Here is a 17,789-nt window from a genome sequence, read left to right on the forward strand (position 1 = left end):
TCTTGAATAAGCATCTCCTAAAATGCTTATGGTTGATTTCTTTCTTTACTTATACCTTGACAGAAGAAAAGGAGAAGGTAGCCTGTGAGCACCCACCCTCTGTTGAGAATGGTGTTGCACACCCACACTCTGAGATTTACTACAGTGGAGATAAAGTGACATACAGGTGTGGAGGGGGCTACGGTCTCCGAGGATCAAGTACGATAACTTGTAATCGTGGCCGATGGACACTGCCCCCTGAGTGTGTTGGTATGTGGCTACTTCTAACATTTAATCCTAAGATGTTGTTTGCATGTGTTTACTCTGTCTATTCATAGGCAAATCTAGAGACACATAGCTTCTGGCTCCACTGTGTGAAATTTTGAGTATGTAGATGCATCTACAGAATTTAGGGCGAATTAGTAATTCAGAATCAAAAACATTATTCAAAAACTCATTTAAAAAATCAAAAGCATCATTAGTGCTAGGGTGGTGTGTAGGTTTTGCTAACCCTATGATTTGTGTACTTTAAGTGACCACATTTATGTGAGAAGTGTTTTATTAAAGAAGCAGTCAGAGGGATGCTTGGTTAGTGGATGGCTATGAGTACAATCTGCTTCCCTTCTCCAGTGTTTTACAGTCAGTACAGGACACACTCTCTTAGACCTCAGGTAAACCCCGCTGATTGAAATCTTGAGTCTTCCCCTTCTGAGCCTTCCAAGAGGCATCCTTGGCATGAGATTTTACTAAAGGTTATCTCTAGTTCTACTCATTCCTGGCAGCCACCCTTCCTACCATCTTTTTCATTTTTTGTTTTTATTAAATATTGAAAAAAACCTCAAGCATGCCTATCTAGGCTATTTATTACATAATAAAAAAGCCAACAAAAGAGATTAAATAAATTAACTGAGGAAGAGAAAGTGGGAGGGAATATATATTTCATCCATGTGTTAATTGAGAATAGATATGAAAGGAACAGAGAAGGAAAATGATAGGAGTGGGTAAGGCCTAGGGCAATGTTAGGCTGGACCAGGATTTGGGGATTGTTTTAGGCATTTAAGAATCTCCTTATCCAGCTGAAGGTGTTTGCAACCCCATAGGAAGATCAACAATATCAACCAAACAGACCCACCCCCCAGCCCCCCCCAGACCTCCCAGGGACTAAAACACCGAAGAGCACATATAGAGATACTCATGGCTCCAGCTGCATATGTAGCAGAGGATGGCCTTGTCAGGCATCAATGGGAGGAGAGGCCCTTGGTCCTGTGAAGGCTTGATGTCCCAGTGTAGGGGAATGCCAGGGCAGGGAGGAGGGAGTGGGTGGGAGAGCACCCTCATAGAAGCAGGGGGAGTGGGGATGGGATAGGGTGTTTCTGTGTGTGTGTGTTGATGGTGGAAACAGGCAAAGGGGATAACATTTGAAATGTAAATAAAGAAAATATCTAATAAAAAATCCAAAAAAAGAACCTCCTTATCACTGTTGCTTTACCATTAAGAAAAGAAGAAGCATACACAAATTTCTTCTTGATTAAGAACAAGATACATTAAAAAAAAACTTAAGCTAAAAACTTTTCAATTTTGATGAACTTAGAAACAATTGTCCCAAGTGATAGTACAAATCTTGGAATACCATGTTTTGGATAGCTGTATCATATACAAATGTTGGAATATCATGTTTTGGATAGCTGTATCATATTGTTGGCAGGTTTATTAAATTTCCAAACATTCTAAAATCCATTTTCTTAGAAAATATTGAGAATTGTAAGCCTCCTCCTGACATAGCAAATGGTGTGGTTGTTGGTGGGTCACTGGCAAGTTACACAACAGGATCTTCAGTGGAGTACAGATGCAATGAGTATTACTTATTGAACGGATCGAAAACATCTCTCTGTGAACAAGGAACGTGGTCATCTCCACCTGTTTGCTTGGGTAAGAAGGAGAACATATTATTGAACTTATCATGTATACATTTATGCATTTTATCTGATTTAATTAGGAGACCTGTTACATCTTACATTTTTTGCAGTTAATCTTGTTATAAAAAATATAAATATTATATAATTAGATATTTTTAGACATTGCTGATGGTTTTGACCCAGCTTCTTCTTTACCTAAATGGTCACATTTGTTACATCTCATAACGTTGTTTGAACTATTGTTGATAACTTAAATTGTTACACACCACAATAGTGTCATGCACAAGCATGAACACAATGCAAATGTGCTGTATATTTTGTGAAGGATATGTTTCCTACACTTAAAATATTGTATAAATCTACATTCTATAGTTTAGGTTTGATGTTTTCATGTCTGCCTTGTATTCCAAAGTGTTTGTATACAATAATCAATTCAAATAATAATTTCATTTACATACTTAATGTCTGACATTTTTATATAATAATACATTTTGTAACAAAATAATTTTGTACTTAAAATTTCATGTTTTTCTTTAGAAAGTTAATTACAGTGCAGCTGTAAGGTGGTCACAAATCACAACTGTTTATGTATTTATTTTATTTATGATTGACCATGGGAGCTTCTGTTGCAGTAAAAGATCCAGGAGTTCTTATGGCTAGGTATGTAATGAATGCCAGGTTCTCTGTAAACATTTATAAATTAAATGCACTTTCTGTTTCAAGGATATTAGCTACTTTTAAAAAAATTATGTTCAACATTGCTGTCTCATGACTTGGAATGATATTTTGATTTTGAAAACTATTTGGTTTAAATCATGAAAATAGGAAATATATAATTAATTAATTTGGAAGTCATAAATTATATATTTTATTATTTATGTTGTCATATCACGGGCTTGTGCTTTAAGATTAGATTGAGCAACTTACGTGCCCTGAACCTTGAGACAAAGAACAGTAACAGGTTCATGCTATGGTGGGAACACAAGCCCAGTTCCCTCTCCCCTCTGTTGCCTTCACAAAGGTAATCTGTCCATGCCTCTCCTGTGGCTTGATGTCTGTCTCCTGAAGATGTAGAAGAGACATGTGAAAATGGTCTTTCTTATTTCTGGCCCTCCTAGGATGCAACTCTCTTGCCCTCACCCCAAATCATCTTTAAGTTGCATACAGGCATGCTGTCTAAAGGCTCCCAGCTAAGTGCCTCCAAGGTCAAACTCCTCATCACCATCCCCAGTAGTCAACATATGTGTTTCCTGAAAGCATCCACACCCTAGGGCAAAGTTATAAAAAGTGAGTGGTTCCTTTTGTTCCATGGGTTCCTGTATTTGCCTGCATGCTGAAATCTGGAGCCAAGTGAGTCCTTGATGTTGCGGTCCACATAAAAATGCACCTCAGTTCCTGTCTGTGTCTCTACACACTGCTTCTTCATGTAACATGGATGTATGGTTTCTAATAATGATGAATGTCAAATGTATAGTATTACTTTTGGTGCCTATGGCTATGTATTTGAAACGTTTATTACATACTTATCAGATTACTGATGATTTTAAAAGATCATTTTGTTTTTCAGAGCCATGCACTATTGATGTGGATCACATGGACAGGAATAACATACAGATGGAGTGGAAATATGAGGGCAAGATTTTACATGGAGACCTAATAGATTTTGTGTGTAAGCAGGGATATGACTTGTCACCGTCAACCCCACTGTCTGAGATATCTGTGCAGTGCAATAGAGGAGATGTGAGATACCCCGTCTGCATTAGAAGAGGTAAAGGAATAAGGCTGAGCATGCTACTCCATTAGTGTCTGCAGCCTTCTCTCTACTCGGAAGTGATTCAGTTCTCTGCTTCCAGTCAGCATATGTGCTTATGAAGGAAGATCACTCTGAAAATTTACACTGAAAGAATAATTGTGATGGGAAAATGGGCATATTTCAAAAATAACCCCAGGTTGTCAGAGGCAGATTTTCCCCATGCAGAAGCCCTCTAAAGGTTCAGTTTACTCAGGAGTTGCTGGGATCCTTTGTCTTAAAGGGTTCAGGGCAGAATGTGAGAGATTTTATTTATTCCCTAGATCTAGGGAATAGATCTGCTTCTTTTAATAAAAGAAAAGTAAGATAATACTTATGGAAGGCATATGCTTTAGGGCAAATAAATGTTCGTACATTTTCACCTTTGGTTGGACTAAAATGGAAAGGGAAAACATTAAATATTATTTAATATTCAATATTGTGCTAGTTATAAATGTGCATTCAGGTTTTACAACATAAAACCCTATGATCATTCATTATATAGCATGATATTTATTGGCCAATTATTTTCAATATGAGAAATAGTTAATTGCCTTAATACTTTTAAGTCAGTGAAACATCTCATTTTATTTCTGTGGCAATCATCAAAAATTGAAAGTTGTTCATCATCGTAATTATTATATTCTGTAAAACCATTTTTTTTCAGAATCTAAAGGGATGTGTGCATCTCCTCCAGTGATAAGAAATGGAGATTTTGTTAGTTCAGTAGCCAGCATCTATGAAAATGGCTCCTCAGTAGAATACCAGTGTTTTGATAATCATTTCCTACAAGGGTCTCGGGATGTCTATTGTGTAGATGGAGTATGGACTACACCACCATCCTGTCTAGGTATGTGCTGCTAAACACTCCTCTTTCACTCTGCCTTTGCGAGATGAAGCAATACTGAAATAACACTTGGCTTTCTTTGTTTTATTGATGCTTCTATCTAACTGCTGGCTTCTGGTTTTCCTCTCTCTGTATTACAAATAACTATAGTCCACTTACTCTTCAAATGTTTATTAAATACAAACTGTGCACTACATATGAATTTGATGTTAGGTTTTAAGATGAATAAGCCATAATGTCGTAGATAAATTATTATTTAGTGTGGCTGACACTATTGTATAATATAGAGTATTCAGAACACATTATATACATGCATAAAATTGTCAAATAGCTGAATTAATCATTAAAAAATGAAAAAGATGGTTAGACAAAAATAATGCTAATATCTCCAGGCCTTAAATTACATATGGAATTAGAGGGCACAGCACACGAATACAGCATGTGGAAAAGAGAATGTGCAAGTGTCCCAGAGGCCTGGAGATTAGTAAAGGAATGACTTCATAGAAGAATGACATCATAAAGAAATGACATCATAAAGGAATGACCTCATAAAGGAATGACATCATAAAGAAATGACATCATATGGCAGAGAAACATCTTAAAAAATGCTCAACTTCATTAGTCATCAGGGAAATGCAAATCAAAACAACCCTGAGATTTCACCTTACACCAGTCAGAATGGCTAAGATTAAAAACTCAGGAGACAGCAGGTGCTGGCGAGGATGTGGAGAAAGAGGAACACTCCTCCACTGCTGGTGGGGTTGTAAAATGGTACAACCTCTCTGGAAATCAGTCTGGTGGTTCCTCAGAAAGCTGGGCACCTCACTTCCAAAAGATCCTGCTATACCACTCCTGGGCATATACCCAGAGGATTCCCCAGCATGTAATAAGGATATATGCTCCACTATGTTCATAGCAGCCCTACTTATAATAGCCAGAAGCTGGAAAGAACCCAGGTATCCCTCAACAGAAGAATGGATGCAAAAAATGTGGTATGTATATACCATGTAGTACTATTCAGCCATTAGAAACAATGAATTCATGAAATTCTTAGGCAAATGGATGGAGCTGGAGAACATCATACTAAGTGAGGTAACCCAGTCTCAAAAGATCAATCATGGTATGCACTCACTAATAAGTGGATATCAGCCTGGAAAACTGGAATACCCAAAAACATAATCCACATATCAAATGAGGTACAAGAAGAATGGAGGAGTGGCCCCTGGTTCTGGAAAGACTCAATGTAGCAGTATAAGGCAAAACCAGAACAGAGAAGTGGGAAAGGGTGGGTGGGAGAACAGGGGGATGGAGGGGTCTTATGTGACTTTCGGAGAGTGGGGGACCAGAAAAGGGGAAATCATTTGAAATGTAAATAAAAAATATATTGAATAAAATAGTATGTATATTATTAGTATAATGTTCTCCAATTCCATCAATTTGTCTAAGAATTTCATGAATTCATTGTTTCTAATGGCTGAATAGTACTCCATTGTGTATATATACCACATTTTTTGCACCCATTCTTCTGTTGAGGGGATACTTGGGTTCTTTTCAGCTTCTGGCTATTATAAATAGGGCTGCTATGAACATAGTGGAACACGTATCCTTATTACCTGCTGGGGAATCCTCTGGGTATATGCCCAGGAGTGGTATAGCAGGATCTTCCAGAAGTGAGGTGCCCAGTTTTTTGAGGAACTGCCAGACTGATTTCCAGAGTGGTTGTACCAGTTTGCAACCCCACCAGCAGTGGAGGAGTGTTCCTCTTTCTCCACATCCTCACCAACACCTGCTGTCTCCTGAATTTTTAATCTTAGCCATTCTGACTGGTGTAAGGTGAAATCTCAGGGTTGTTTTGATTTGCATTTCCCTAATGACTAATGAAGTTGAGCATTTTTTAAGATGCTTCTCAGCCATCTGAAGTTCTTCAGGTGAAAATTCTTTGTTTAGTTCTGTACCCCATTTTTAATAGGGTTATTTGGTTTTCTGGGGTCTAACTTCTTGAGTTCTTTATATATATTGGATATTAGCCCTCTATCTGATGTAGGGTTGGTGAAGATCTTTTCCCAATTCATTGGTTGCCGATTTGCCCTTTTGATGATGTCATTTGCCTTACAGAAACTTTGTAATTTTTTGAAGTCCCATTTGTCAATTCTTGATCTTAGAGCATACCCTATTGGTATTCTGTTCAGGAACTTTCCCCCCTGTACGGATGTTCTCAAGGGTCTTCCACAGTTTCTTTTCCATTAGCTTCAGAGTGTCTGGCTTTATTTGGAGGTCCTTGATCCATTTGGAGTTGAGCTTAGTACAAGGAGACAAGGATGGATCAATTCGCATTCTTCTGCATGCTGACCTCCAGTGGATCCAGCACCATTTGTTGAAAAGACTATCTTTTTTCCATTGGATGTTTTCAGCTCCTTTATTTTGAGGATCAAGTGGCCATAGGTGTGTGGGTTCATTTCTGGATCTTCAATCCTGTTCCATTGATCTGCCTGCCTGTCACTGTACCAATACCATGCAGTTTTTAACACTATTGCTCTGTAGTATTGCTTGAGGTCAGGGATACTGATTCCCCCAGAATTTCTTTTGTTGTTGAGAATAGTTTTAGCTATCCTGGGTTTTTTGTTATTCCAGATGAATTTGATAATTGCTCTTTCTAACTCTATGAAGAACTGAGTTGGGATTTTGATGGGTATTGCGTTGAATCTGTATATCGCTTTTGGCAAAATGGCTATTTTAACTATATTAATCTTGCTGATCCATGAGAATGGGAGATTTTTTCCATTTTTTGAGGTCTTCTTCCATTTCCTTCTTCAGAGTCTTGAAGTTCTTGTCATACAAATCTTTCGCATGTTTGGTAAGAGTCACCCCAAGGTACTTTATACTGTTTGTGGCTATTGTGAAGGGGGTCATTTCCCTAATTTCTTTCTCAGCCTGCTTATCTTTTGAGTATAGGAAGGCCACTGATTTGCTTGAGTTGATTTTATAACCTGCCACTTTGCTGAAGTTGTTTATCAGCTGTAGGAGTTCTCTAGTGGAGTTTTTTGGGTCACTTAGGTAGACTATCATATCATCTGCAAATAATGATAGTTTGACTTCTTCCTTTCCAAATTATATCCCTTTGACCTCCTTATGTTGTCTAATTGCCCGAGCTAGTACCTCATTTACAATATTGAAAAGATAAGCGGGGGCAGCCCTGTCTACTCCCTGATTTTTGTGGGATTGCTTCAAGTTTCTCTTCATTTAGTTTGATGCTGGCTACCGGTTTGCTGTAAATTGCTTTTACTATGTTTAGGTATGGGCCTTGAATTCCTGTTCTTTCCAAGACTTTAAGCATGAAAGGATGCTGAATTTTGTCGAATACTTTTTCAGTATCCAATGAAATGACCATGTGGTTTTTTTCTTTGAGTTTTTTTTTTATGTAGTGGATTGCATTGATGGATTTCCTTATACTGAACCAACCCTACATCCCTGGGATAAAGCCTACTTGATCATGGTGGATGATCGTTTTGATGTATTCTTAGATTCAGTTGGCAAGAATTTTATTGAGTATTTTTGCATTGATGTTCATAAGGGAAATTGGTCTGAAGTTCTCTTTCTTTGTTGGATCTTTGTGTGGTTTTGGTATCAGCGTAATTGTGGCTTCGTAGAAGGAATTGGGTAGTGTTCCTTCTGTTTCTATTTTGTGGAATAGTTTGAAGAGTATTGGTGTTAGGTCTTCTTTGAAAGCCTGATAGAATTCTGCACTGAAACCATCTGGTCCTGTGCTTTTTTTGGTTGGAAGACTTTCTATGACCCCTTCTATTTCTTTAGGGGTTATGGGACAGTTTAGATGATCTATTTGGTCCTGATTTAATTTTGGTATTTGGTATCTGGAGGAAATTGTTCATTTCCTCCAGATTCTCCAGTTGTGTTGAGTATAGGCTTTTGTAGTAGGATCTGATGATTCTTTGAATTTCCTCAGTTTCTGTTGTTATATCCCCCTTTTCATTTCTAATTTTGTTAATTTGAATACTTTCTCTGTGCCCTTTGGTCAGTCTGGCTAAGGGTTTATCTATCTTGTTGATTTTCTCAAAGAACCAGCTCCTGGATTCGTTGGTTCTTTGTATGGTTCTCTTTGTTTCCAATTGATTGATTTCAGCCCTGAGTTTGATGATTTCCTGTCTTCTACTCCTTCTGGGTGAATTGGCTTCTTTTTGTTCCAGGACTTTCAGATGTGCCATTAAGCTGCTAGTGTATGCTCTCCCCCCGTTTCTTTTTGGAGGCATTCAGGGCTATGAGTTTTCCTCTTAGCACTGCTTTCATTGTGTCCCAAAGATTTGGTTATGTTGTACCTTCATTTTCTTTAAATTCTAAAAAGTCTCTGATTTCTTTCTTTATTTCTTCTTTGGCCAAGGTGTCATTGAATAGAGTATTGTTCAGCCTCCATGTGTATGTGGGTTTTCTGTTGTTTTTGTTGCTATTGAAGACCACTCTTATTCCATAGTGATCTGATAGTAGGCATGGGATTATTTCGATCTTCTTATATTTGTTGAGGCCTGTCTTGCAACCAATTATATGGTCGATTTTGGAGAAGGTACCATGAGGTGCTGAGAAGAAGGTATATTCTTTTGCTTTAGGGTGAAATGTTCTATAAATATCAGTCAAATCCAATTGGTCCAAAGCTTCAATTAGTTTTACTGTATCCCTGCTTAGTTTCTGTTTTCCTAATCAGTCTATTGAGGATAATGGAGTGTTGAAGTCACCCACAATTATTGTGTTAGGTGCAATGTGTGCTTTGAGCTTTAGTAAAGTTTCTTTTACGAATGAGGGTGCCCTTGCATTTGGCACATAGATGTTCAGAATTGAAAGTTCTTCTTGGTGGATTTTTCCTTTGACCAGCAAGAAGTGTCCTTCTGTGTCTCTTTTGATGACTTTAGGTTGAAAGTCAATTTTATCTGTTATTAGAATGGCTACTCCGGCTCATTTCCTGAGACCATTGGCTTGTAAAATTATCTTCCAGCCTTTTACTCTAAGGTAGTTTTTGTCTTTGACACTGAGGTGTGTTTCTTGTATGCAGCAAAATGTAGGATCCTATTTACATATACAGTCTGTTAGTCTATGTCTTTTTATTGGGGAATTAATTCCATTGATATTAAGAGATAGTAAGGAATAGTGGTTAATACTTCCTGTCATTTTTGATGTTATTTTTGTATTTGAGTGGTTATCTTCTTTTGGGTTTGATGAAAGAAGGTTACTATCTTGCTTTTTCCAGGGTGTAGTTTCCCTCTTTGTATTGGAGTTTTCCTCCTATTATTCTTTGTAGAGCTGGGTTTATGGAAAGATATTGTGTAAATTTGGTTTTGTCATAGAATATCTTGCTTTCTTCATCTATGGTGATTGAAAGTTTTGCTGGGTATAGTAGTCTTGGCTGACATTTGTGTTTTCTTAGAGTCTGCATGACATCTGCCTAGGATCTTCTAGCTTTCATGGTCTCTGGTGAGAAGTCTGGTGTGATTCTGATAGGTCTTCCTTTATATGTTACTTGGCCTTTTTCTCTTACTGCCTTTAATATTCTTTCTTTATTTAGTACATTTGGGCTTTTGATTATTATGTGATGGGAGGTATTTCTGCTCAGGTCCAGTCTGTTTGAAGTTCTGTAGGCTTCTTGTATATTCATGGGTATCTCTCTCTTTAAGTTAGGGAAGTTTTCTTCCATAATTTTGTTGAAGATATTTGCTGGCCCTTTCAGTTGTAAATCTTCACTTTCATCTATACCTATAATCCTTAGGTTTGGTCCTCTCATTGTGTCCTGAATTTCCTGGATGTTCTGGGATACAAGCTTTTTGCATTTTGCATTTTCTTTGACTGTTGATTCAATGGTTTCTATGGTATCTTAAGCATCTGAGATTCTTTCTTCCATCTCTTGTATTCTGTTGATATTTGCACCTATGGCCCCTGATTTCTTCCCAAGGTTTTCTATCTCCAACGTTTTCTCCCTTTGTGATTTCTTAGTTGTTTCTACTTCTGTTTTTAGATCCAGGATGGTTTTGCTCAGTTCCTTCATTTGTTTGTTTGTGTTTTCCTTTAATTCTTTAAGAGATTTTTGTGTTTCTCTCTCATGACTTCTGCCATTTGACTCACTTTCTCCTGCACTTCTTTAAGTCTTATTTGCATTTCTTCTTTATTGGCCTCTATCTCTTGAGCCTTATTCTCTTGAATTTAAGTGATTTTTGTGTTTCCATTATACAGGTTTCTAGCTTATTCATGTTTCCCTGTATTTCTTTTAGAGATTCATTTATGTCCTTTTTGTGTTCTTCTAGCAGTATCATGACCAGTGATTTTAAATCCAAATCTTGTTTTTCTGGAGTGTTGGTGTATCCAGGACTTGTTGATGTTGGACAGTTTGGTTTAGACGCTGGTATATTGCCTAGATTTCTGTTAGTAGCATTCCTATATTTGCCCTTTGCCATTTTGTTATCTCTGAAGTTAGTTGGTCTTGTCTCTCGCTGATGTTTGAACCTCCTGTAAAGCTGTAGGGCTATTTCAACAACACTGGATGGCTGGGTTTTCCCTGTCACAGATTGCTGATGTGCTGCCCTCCTCTTTGATGCCCTTGGAGCCTTAGTGTGCCTTGCCCCAGATAGTGTCTGTGAACCAGGTGGTGCCTGTTTGCTTCTTCAGGGAGTGCTGATGGTGTCTGCTGTGGGGATCTTTTCTGCAGGAATCAGCAGAGTGCTGATCACTGCAGGGCAGCTGCTCCCCCAATCCGGTTGGTGCACACATGGCTCGCCTAGCTGCTCAGGCCCTGAGTCTAGGCAAAAGCCTGGCAGGCTTAGGCCTGAGCAGTGTTTGCCTCGGGCTATGACTGTTAACTGGTTCTGTCTGGTAGCCAAGATGGTGGTGTGCCTGTGCTCCCTGAAAGTGCCTGGAGAGTCTGCCCAGCTAACAACCTCCTGGCCAGGTTGGCACACAGATGGCCCACCAGACATCCCAGGACCTGGGTGCAATCCAATGCCTGGAGGACTTAGACCCTCACTATGTTAGCCTCGGGCTATGACTATTAGCCTGCTTTGCCTGCTAGAACTCTCGGGCGTCCAGTAGCCAAAATGTATGGTGCACGGCAGGACAGACTGCCGGGCAAAGAACCTCCTGGCCCGGTTGGCACACCACTGGCCCCCTGAATAGCCCAGGGCCTGGGTACAGGCCAACGCCTGTCAGGCTTAGACCCCAGAGATGTTGGCCTTGGGCTAAGTCTGTGTACCTTGGTGCTGTTGGTTCTCTCTGGCGTCCGAGAGCCAAGATGGTGGAGAGTCTCTCATAACTGACTGGCGGGAGGCAGAGTTCTGATGTGGCTTCAGAGCAGTGAAAGGCGCTGTAAATCCACTGCTGCTTGCAGCCCGGCTAGCCAGTGATGGTTAGTGGTAGCGGGCTCAGGGCCTTCCAGGACCCTGTCACCTTGGTTCCATTGCTGATGACCCTTCTGCTGGACGAGCTGCTGCTGCAGTCACCACCGCTGCCCTCCAATACATTCTTTAAAAGTATCTGTATACATATATGATGGTTGGTATGCTACATTAACAACTCTGGAAATCTTAAATCTACTTCAGAAGTGTTTACTTAGTCTTAAGTTATTCAGCTGACTAATGAGACATTGGTAACTCCATTTTGAAAATACTTTGATTTTGTTGTATATTTGAGAAAGAGTTTCTTTTGTGTAGCTCTTTCTAGATCTGTAGAACAGTCACTTCATTTAAATTTTATGAATAAGCAATTTTAATGAATTTTTATAACTATCCATGTACTCTTTGGCTCAAGTACCACAGGAGAAAATGTCATACCAGTTCCCTTTGGCTCTAGGAATGAGAATGATTTCTGATTTCAAAAACAATTTAGCATGTTTGTCTCTCTCTCAAATGTTAGGATCATCCCATATGGGCAACATTGTAAGTGCTGTTATTATAAGATGTGTCAGCATAGTTTTCTTCTTAATTTCTTATGTTTGTCCAGAGCCTTGCACATTATCATTTGTTGAAATGGATGCAAATTATTTACAACTGAAATGGAATTTTGACAACAGACCGCTCATTCTCCATGGCGAGTATATCGAATTTTTGTGTAAGAGGGATGCATATATAACTGAAACATCTATTGCTGGGTCTGAACTTCGAGTGCAGTGTGACAGGGGAAGGCTGAAATATCCTAAGTGTACTCCAAGAGACGGGTAAGAAAATGTACCAAAAAATGATTTTGCCAGATGTTATTCAAGAGATTCACTAGTTTATAAATTCTATAATCTTGTGCTCTACACTACTATGATTTTATATATGTTGGAGAGAAAAATCATATTTTCTTCATATTTTAATGAAACTCAGCTAAACACTGGAAGTTGTTTAGTTTCCCTGAGTCAAATTTCTGTTTACCACTTGATATCTGTGATATTTTGACAGTTGGAAAACAAATCCATTCACATATACAAAATTTATATGTTCAAAATTTAACTCATATTTTTGAAATAAGAAATAGCAAGCACATTTATCATATTTCTTGTCTTACGTTTACATATAACAAAATTTTGGAAATGTACTGACAGCTCAGTATGAACTAACTCCTGGACCTACATAATAACAACCTTTAAAATGTATTCTATGTGCTCTAGAAAAATGCTTAAGATCCTTCCCTAGAAATACTTCTTATGTTTAATTATGATAAAATTGGGGTAGGAGATTTTTGTATAATATTAAAAGCTTTGGTACTGTGATCCTTCTTTCCAGTATATGTGGGATGGAGAAAGCAAATAATTTGAAGAATATATAAGCCTGGTGTTAATATAGTAAACAACATTAATAAAAATATTACATTTTTAAGTGGAACCAGAATTGTAGTTTATTAAGCATGGTTACTTGTTCTTGTTGGTTCCTATTAAGACATATATCACATGAAATATTTAATGACTAAAATTGTAATAGGCACTGGGTTATGATTAACATTCTTTTACATTCTCTTCTTTTTCTCTCTCTTTCCCATTAAGGAGTCTGTCCTTTCAGGAAGCATTAAGGACCTGAAGACAAATTAGAAGAAAGATAAAGAATATTCTAACATATGAATCCTAAAATGAATAAATCATTTTAGGAAGACTGTGCTATGTTCAGTGTTCTATGGTTTTATTTTTCATAAAAATGTGCTCAATACTTTTCTTATTTTTAAATCAAAGCACAAATGTATCACATTTTAATTTGCTTAATTTTACATTTAATCTAATTTTTATTGTTATCTTTCACCTGTTAAATTTGATTTATCCATCAAATCATTCCTGTTTTCTATTAATCACTGTTAGACTATATTGTTTCCTTGAGTATGTATGGAAAATACATTTGTGTTTATTATATTCATTAAAATTAGGATTTTCTGTTAATTTTAATTAAATATTTAATTTAATATCAGTGACACACTGGGAAAAGGCACATATAATGGTATAGTGTAAGAATTACTTTATAAAATAGACTACTTTTTAAAGTGTAAAGAACTTTTTGAAATGAATTTCCTACAAGGATATTCAAATTATAGTGTAGTGTTCTACTTATATGTTCGAATAATGACATGGTGTCCACATTAGGACTGTCTGTTAGTACAAGAAGAGCAGAGTTGCCCTGTTCATTTAACTTAGTTTTATTTATGTGACATTTTTAACCACCACCAAGTTACACTTCCATATTGTTTAACTTCTTATTGCAAAGGCTACTCATTTAATTCCAAATTCTGAAAAATGGGAGGAATGAAATGGTTGAGAATGGATACACATAACATTATGTTCCAAAGACAGGTATGCACTGCTTAGTGATTAGGAGTAGAATGGAGGATTTGAAAAGGAAATAAAAAAAGAAAATGGCTGGATTGATTCAATAAAAATCAGTGGAGATGAGATCAAAAAAGCTGTTGTGGTCTGGATTCCCTCACAGACACCAGGACCATATGAACATGAGACTGTTGTGGGTTGGACAATAAATGTAAGGCACACACAAAAAAGACATAAAAGTGAGGTTGTCAATGAGTAGGGCCTGGAATGAGGAAAGAGAGGATGAGGATAGAGGAGGGGGTCTTTTGAAATTATAGGAAGTATAGACACATTAAAATGAAATATAATTGATAAGACATGAGGAAGATTCTGGGGCAAATATTACATAATATATTACAGAGGATTTCTTGAAGAAACAAGAATAGATACATACTCAAAGCAGAAATATAGGCATGACCTTTGTTGGGAGGGGAAATATGCCTGGAACAAGGACATTCACATCCTATGGTTTCTGTTCCTTCTGTGAAAAAACAAAAGCAATTTACCTGTTGGGAATGGGGAGAGATGATAAATGCAGAGAGAAATACGGAGAAGTCCAATCCAGTTAGGTAACCTGGCACACATTGCAATACTTCCAATGAATTATCACTTCTCTTAGATGGGTAATGTTGAGAATTATGTTACAATAATCATCATTTGCTATTCAAAGAACTCTGTTTTAAGATCTATTAGGAAGAATATGAAAAGGCAAACTTTGCTTCAGTAATTTACCATCTTTGTAGTACAAAGATAAAAGATCAAAGAACCACTATGACATGAGTATTACCCAGGAGTATTACAAAGTGTATAAGGGCATTGCTTAGTTCTTCACAGAGAAACTTAAAATTTTCAAGATGAAATTAAGAATTCATATATAGCTACCCTTTTCTTTATCAAGAGCAAGATCAAAACACTAGAGAGCATTATATATTAAAACTGAGTTCAAGAGAACTCAGCTTGAGTCTTTTGAAGAAAAATGGAGAAAATGTGGCTCTAATAAGTCTAACCAAGTGGCTGGGGAAATGGCTCAGTGGATAAGAGAATTGGCTAATCTTGTAGACATCCAGAGAAAAGTTCCTGGTGTCTGCAGGGCAATTCACAGCTGCCTATATAGCTACAATTTCACGGGGACCCAATGTTGTCTTCTGGTCTCTGCAGGCTCTGCATGCACATTGTTCACATACATATACTTATCTGAACACACATAGATATAAAATAAATTAATCTTTTTATAAGGCTAGCAGAGAATTAAAAGTTGTCTGTTATAGATTCTCGAGAGTCATCCTTGTTGCCTTCAAAGATGTACACAAATAAAACCTTTCTACCTTCTCTGTTCTGGTGCACCCCATTTGTGTTACCTGTATTAATACAACTGTTTTCAAATAATTACTTGTGAGCCATTTTGTATCCTAGACTGCATGAGAAAAACTCTATATTCCCATAAAGTTCCTAGTTCCAAAAGCAACTGAAAAATAAGAATCTGTGACCACTTCACCTTCACATTTAAAAAAATGTATTGTCTATTAAAATTAATACTCCTTTTTGTAGTAAATACTTATTTATTATTTAATTTATTTTTGAGAATATCTTACATGAGTACTATGCTTACATCATTCCCACCTTCCCTTCTCCTCTGCTGACCCTTGTGTGTCTTTTCATGGTTTCCCAGATTTCCTGGATGTTTTGTGTTAGGGATTTTTTTAAATTTAACATTTTCTTTGACTGACCTATCAATTTCTTCTATTGTATCGTCTATACCTTAGATTCTCTCTTCTATCTCCTGTATTCTGTTGATGATACTGTCATTTGTTGTTCCTGTTCTTTTCCCTAGGTTTTCCATCTCCAGGATTCCCTCAGTTTGTGTTTTCTTTATTGCTTGTATTTCTATTTCAGGTGTTTTATTTATTTTATTTCTTTCCTTCACCTGTTTAGTTGCATTTTTCTGTATGTTTGTAAGGGATTTATTTGTTTCCTCTTTAAGGACCTCTATCTGTTTGACTATATTTTCCTATATTTCTTTGAAGGTATCTCTCACCTTTATAAGATAGGACTTTTTCTTTGCTTTCTTTTCTATTAATCATTTTATTCATTTTCATTTCAAATGATATTCCCCTTCCCAATTACCCCTCCATCCCATCCCCTTTTTCCCTCTCCCCTTTGTCTCTATGAAGGTACTCTTCCACCCATTCACCAACTCCAGCCTCACCCCTCTAGCATCCTCCTAGGCTGGGGCATCAAACCTTCCTCCCCTCCCATTGATATCAGATAAGGCCATCCTCTGCTACATATGTATCTGGAGTCCTGCCTCCCTCTGTGTTCTTTCATGACTGGGTTACCTCACTCAGGATAACATTTTCTAGTTCCATCCATTTGCCTGCACATTTTATGAAGTCATTGTTCTTAATAGCTGAGTAGTACTCTACTGTGTAAATGTACCACAATTTCTGAATCTATTCTTCTGTTAAGGGATATCTGGGTTGTTATAAGTAATGCTGCTATAAACATAGTGAAGCATGTGTCCTTGTTATATGTTGGAGCATCTTTTAGGTATATGCCCAGGAGTGGCAGAGGAGTGGCATGTCTTCAGGTAGAACTATTTCCAACTTTCTGAGGAAATGCTAGATTGATTTCCAAAGTGTTTTTACCAGCTTGTAGTCCCACCAGCAATGGAAGAGTGTTTGTCTTTCTCCTCAGGCTTGTCAGCATATGCTGTCTCCTGAGTTTTTGACCTTATCTATTGTGATTGGTGTGAGGTAGGATCTCAGGGTTGTTTTGATTTGCATTTCCCTGATGACTAAGGATGTTGAACATTTCTTTAGTTGTTTCTCAGCCATTTGAGAGTCCTCAGTTGAGAATTCTTTGTTTAGCTCTGTACCCAATTTTATAATAGGGCTTTTTTGGTTCTCTGGAGTCTAACTTCTTGAGTTCTTTGTATAGTTTGGGTATTAGCCCTCCACCTGATGTAGGGCTGGTAAAGATCTTTTCCCAATCTGTTTGCTGCTGTTTTGTTCTACTGTCAGTACCCTTTGCCTTACAGATTCATTTCAATCTTATGAGGTCCCACTTGTCAATTGTTGATCTTAGAGCATGAGCCATTGATGTTCTGTTCAGGAAAAAGTCCCCTGTGCAGATCTTCTAGATTCTTTCCTACTTTCTTTTCTATTAGATTCAGCATACATGGTTTTATGTGGAGGTCCTTGATTCACTGGGACTTGAGCTTTGTACAAGGAGATAAGAATGGATCAATTTACATTCTTCTACATGGTGACCCTCAGTTGAACTAGCATCATCTGTTGAAAATGCTGTCTTTTTCCACTGAATGGTTTTGACTTCTTTGTCAAAGATCAAGTGACCATAGGTGTGTGGGTTCATTTCTGGGCCTTCAGTTCTATTCTTTTGAGCTACTTGCCTTTCTCTGTACCAATATGATGCAGTTTTTATCCTTAT

The 17,789-nt window shown here is 37.5% G+C and overlaps 1 protein-coding gene across 1 annotated transcript in view; it reads left to right on the forward strand.

The window, feature by feature from the left end:
- F13b (coagulation factor XIII B chain) overlaps positions 1 to 13,715 on the forward strand; it is a 37,727-nt gene extending 24,012 nt beyond the window's left edge. The window contains exons 9-14 of the mRNA XM_052199918.1: positions 64 to 249; positions 1,726 to 1,908; positions 3,463 to 3,663; positions 4,352 to 4,534; positions 12,518 to 12,731; positions 13,539 to 13,715. Coding sequence (XP_052055878.1) covers positions 64 to 249; positions 1,726 to 1,908; positions 3,463 to 3,663; positions 4,352 to 4,534; positions 12,518 to 12,731; positions 13,539 to 13,572 — 1,001 coding nt within the window. The 3' untranslated portion in view covers positions 13,573 to 13,715. The remainder of the gene's footprint in view (positions 1 to 63; positions 250 to 1,725; positions 1,909 to 3,462; positions 3,664 to 4,351; positions 4,535 to 12,517; positions 12,732 to 13,538) is intronic.
- Positions 13,716 to 17,789: the final 4,074 nt, after the last annotated feature.

This window comes from Apodemus sylvaticus, chromosome 12, assembly GCF_947179515.1.
Source record: "Apodemus sylvaticus chromosome 12, mApoSyl1.1, whole genome shotgun sequence".
Classification (NCBI taxonomy): Eukaryota; Metazoa; Chordata; class Mammalia; order Rodentia; family Muridae; genus Apodemus; species Apodemus sylvaticus.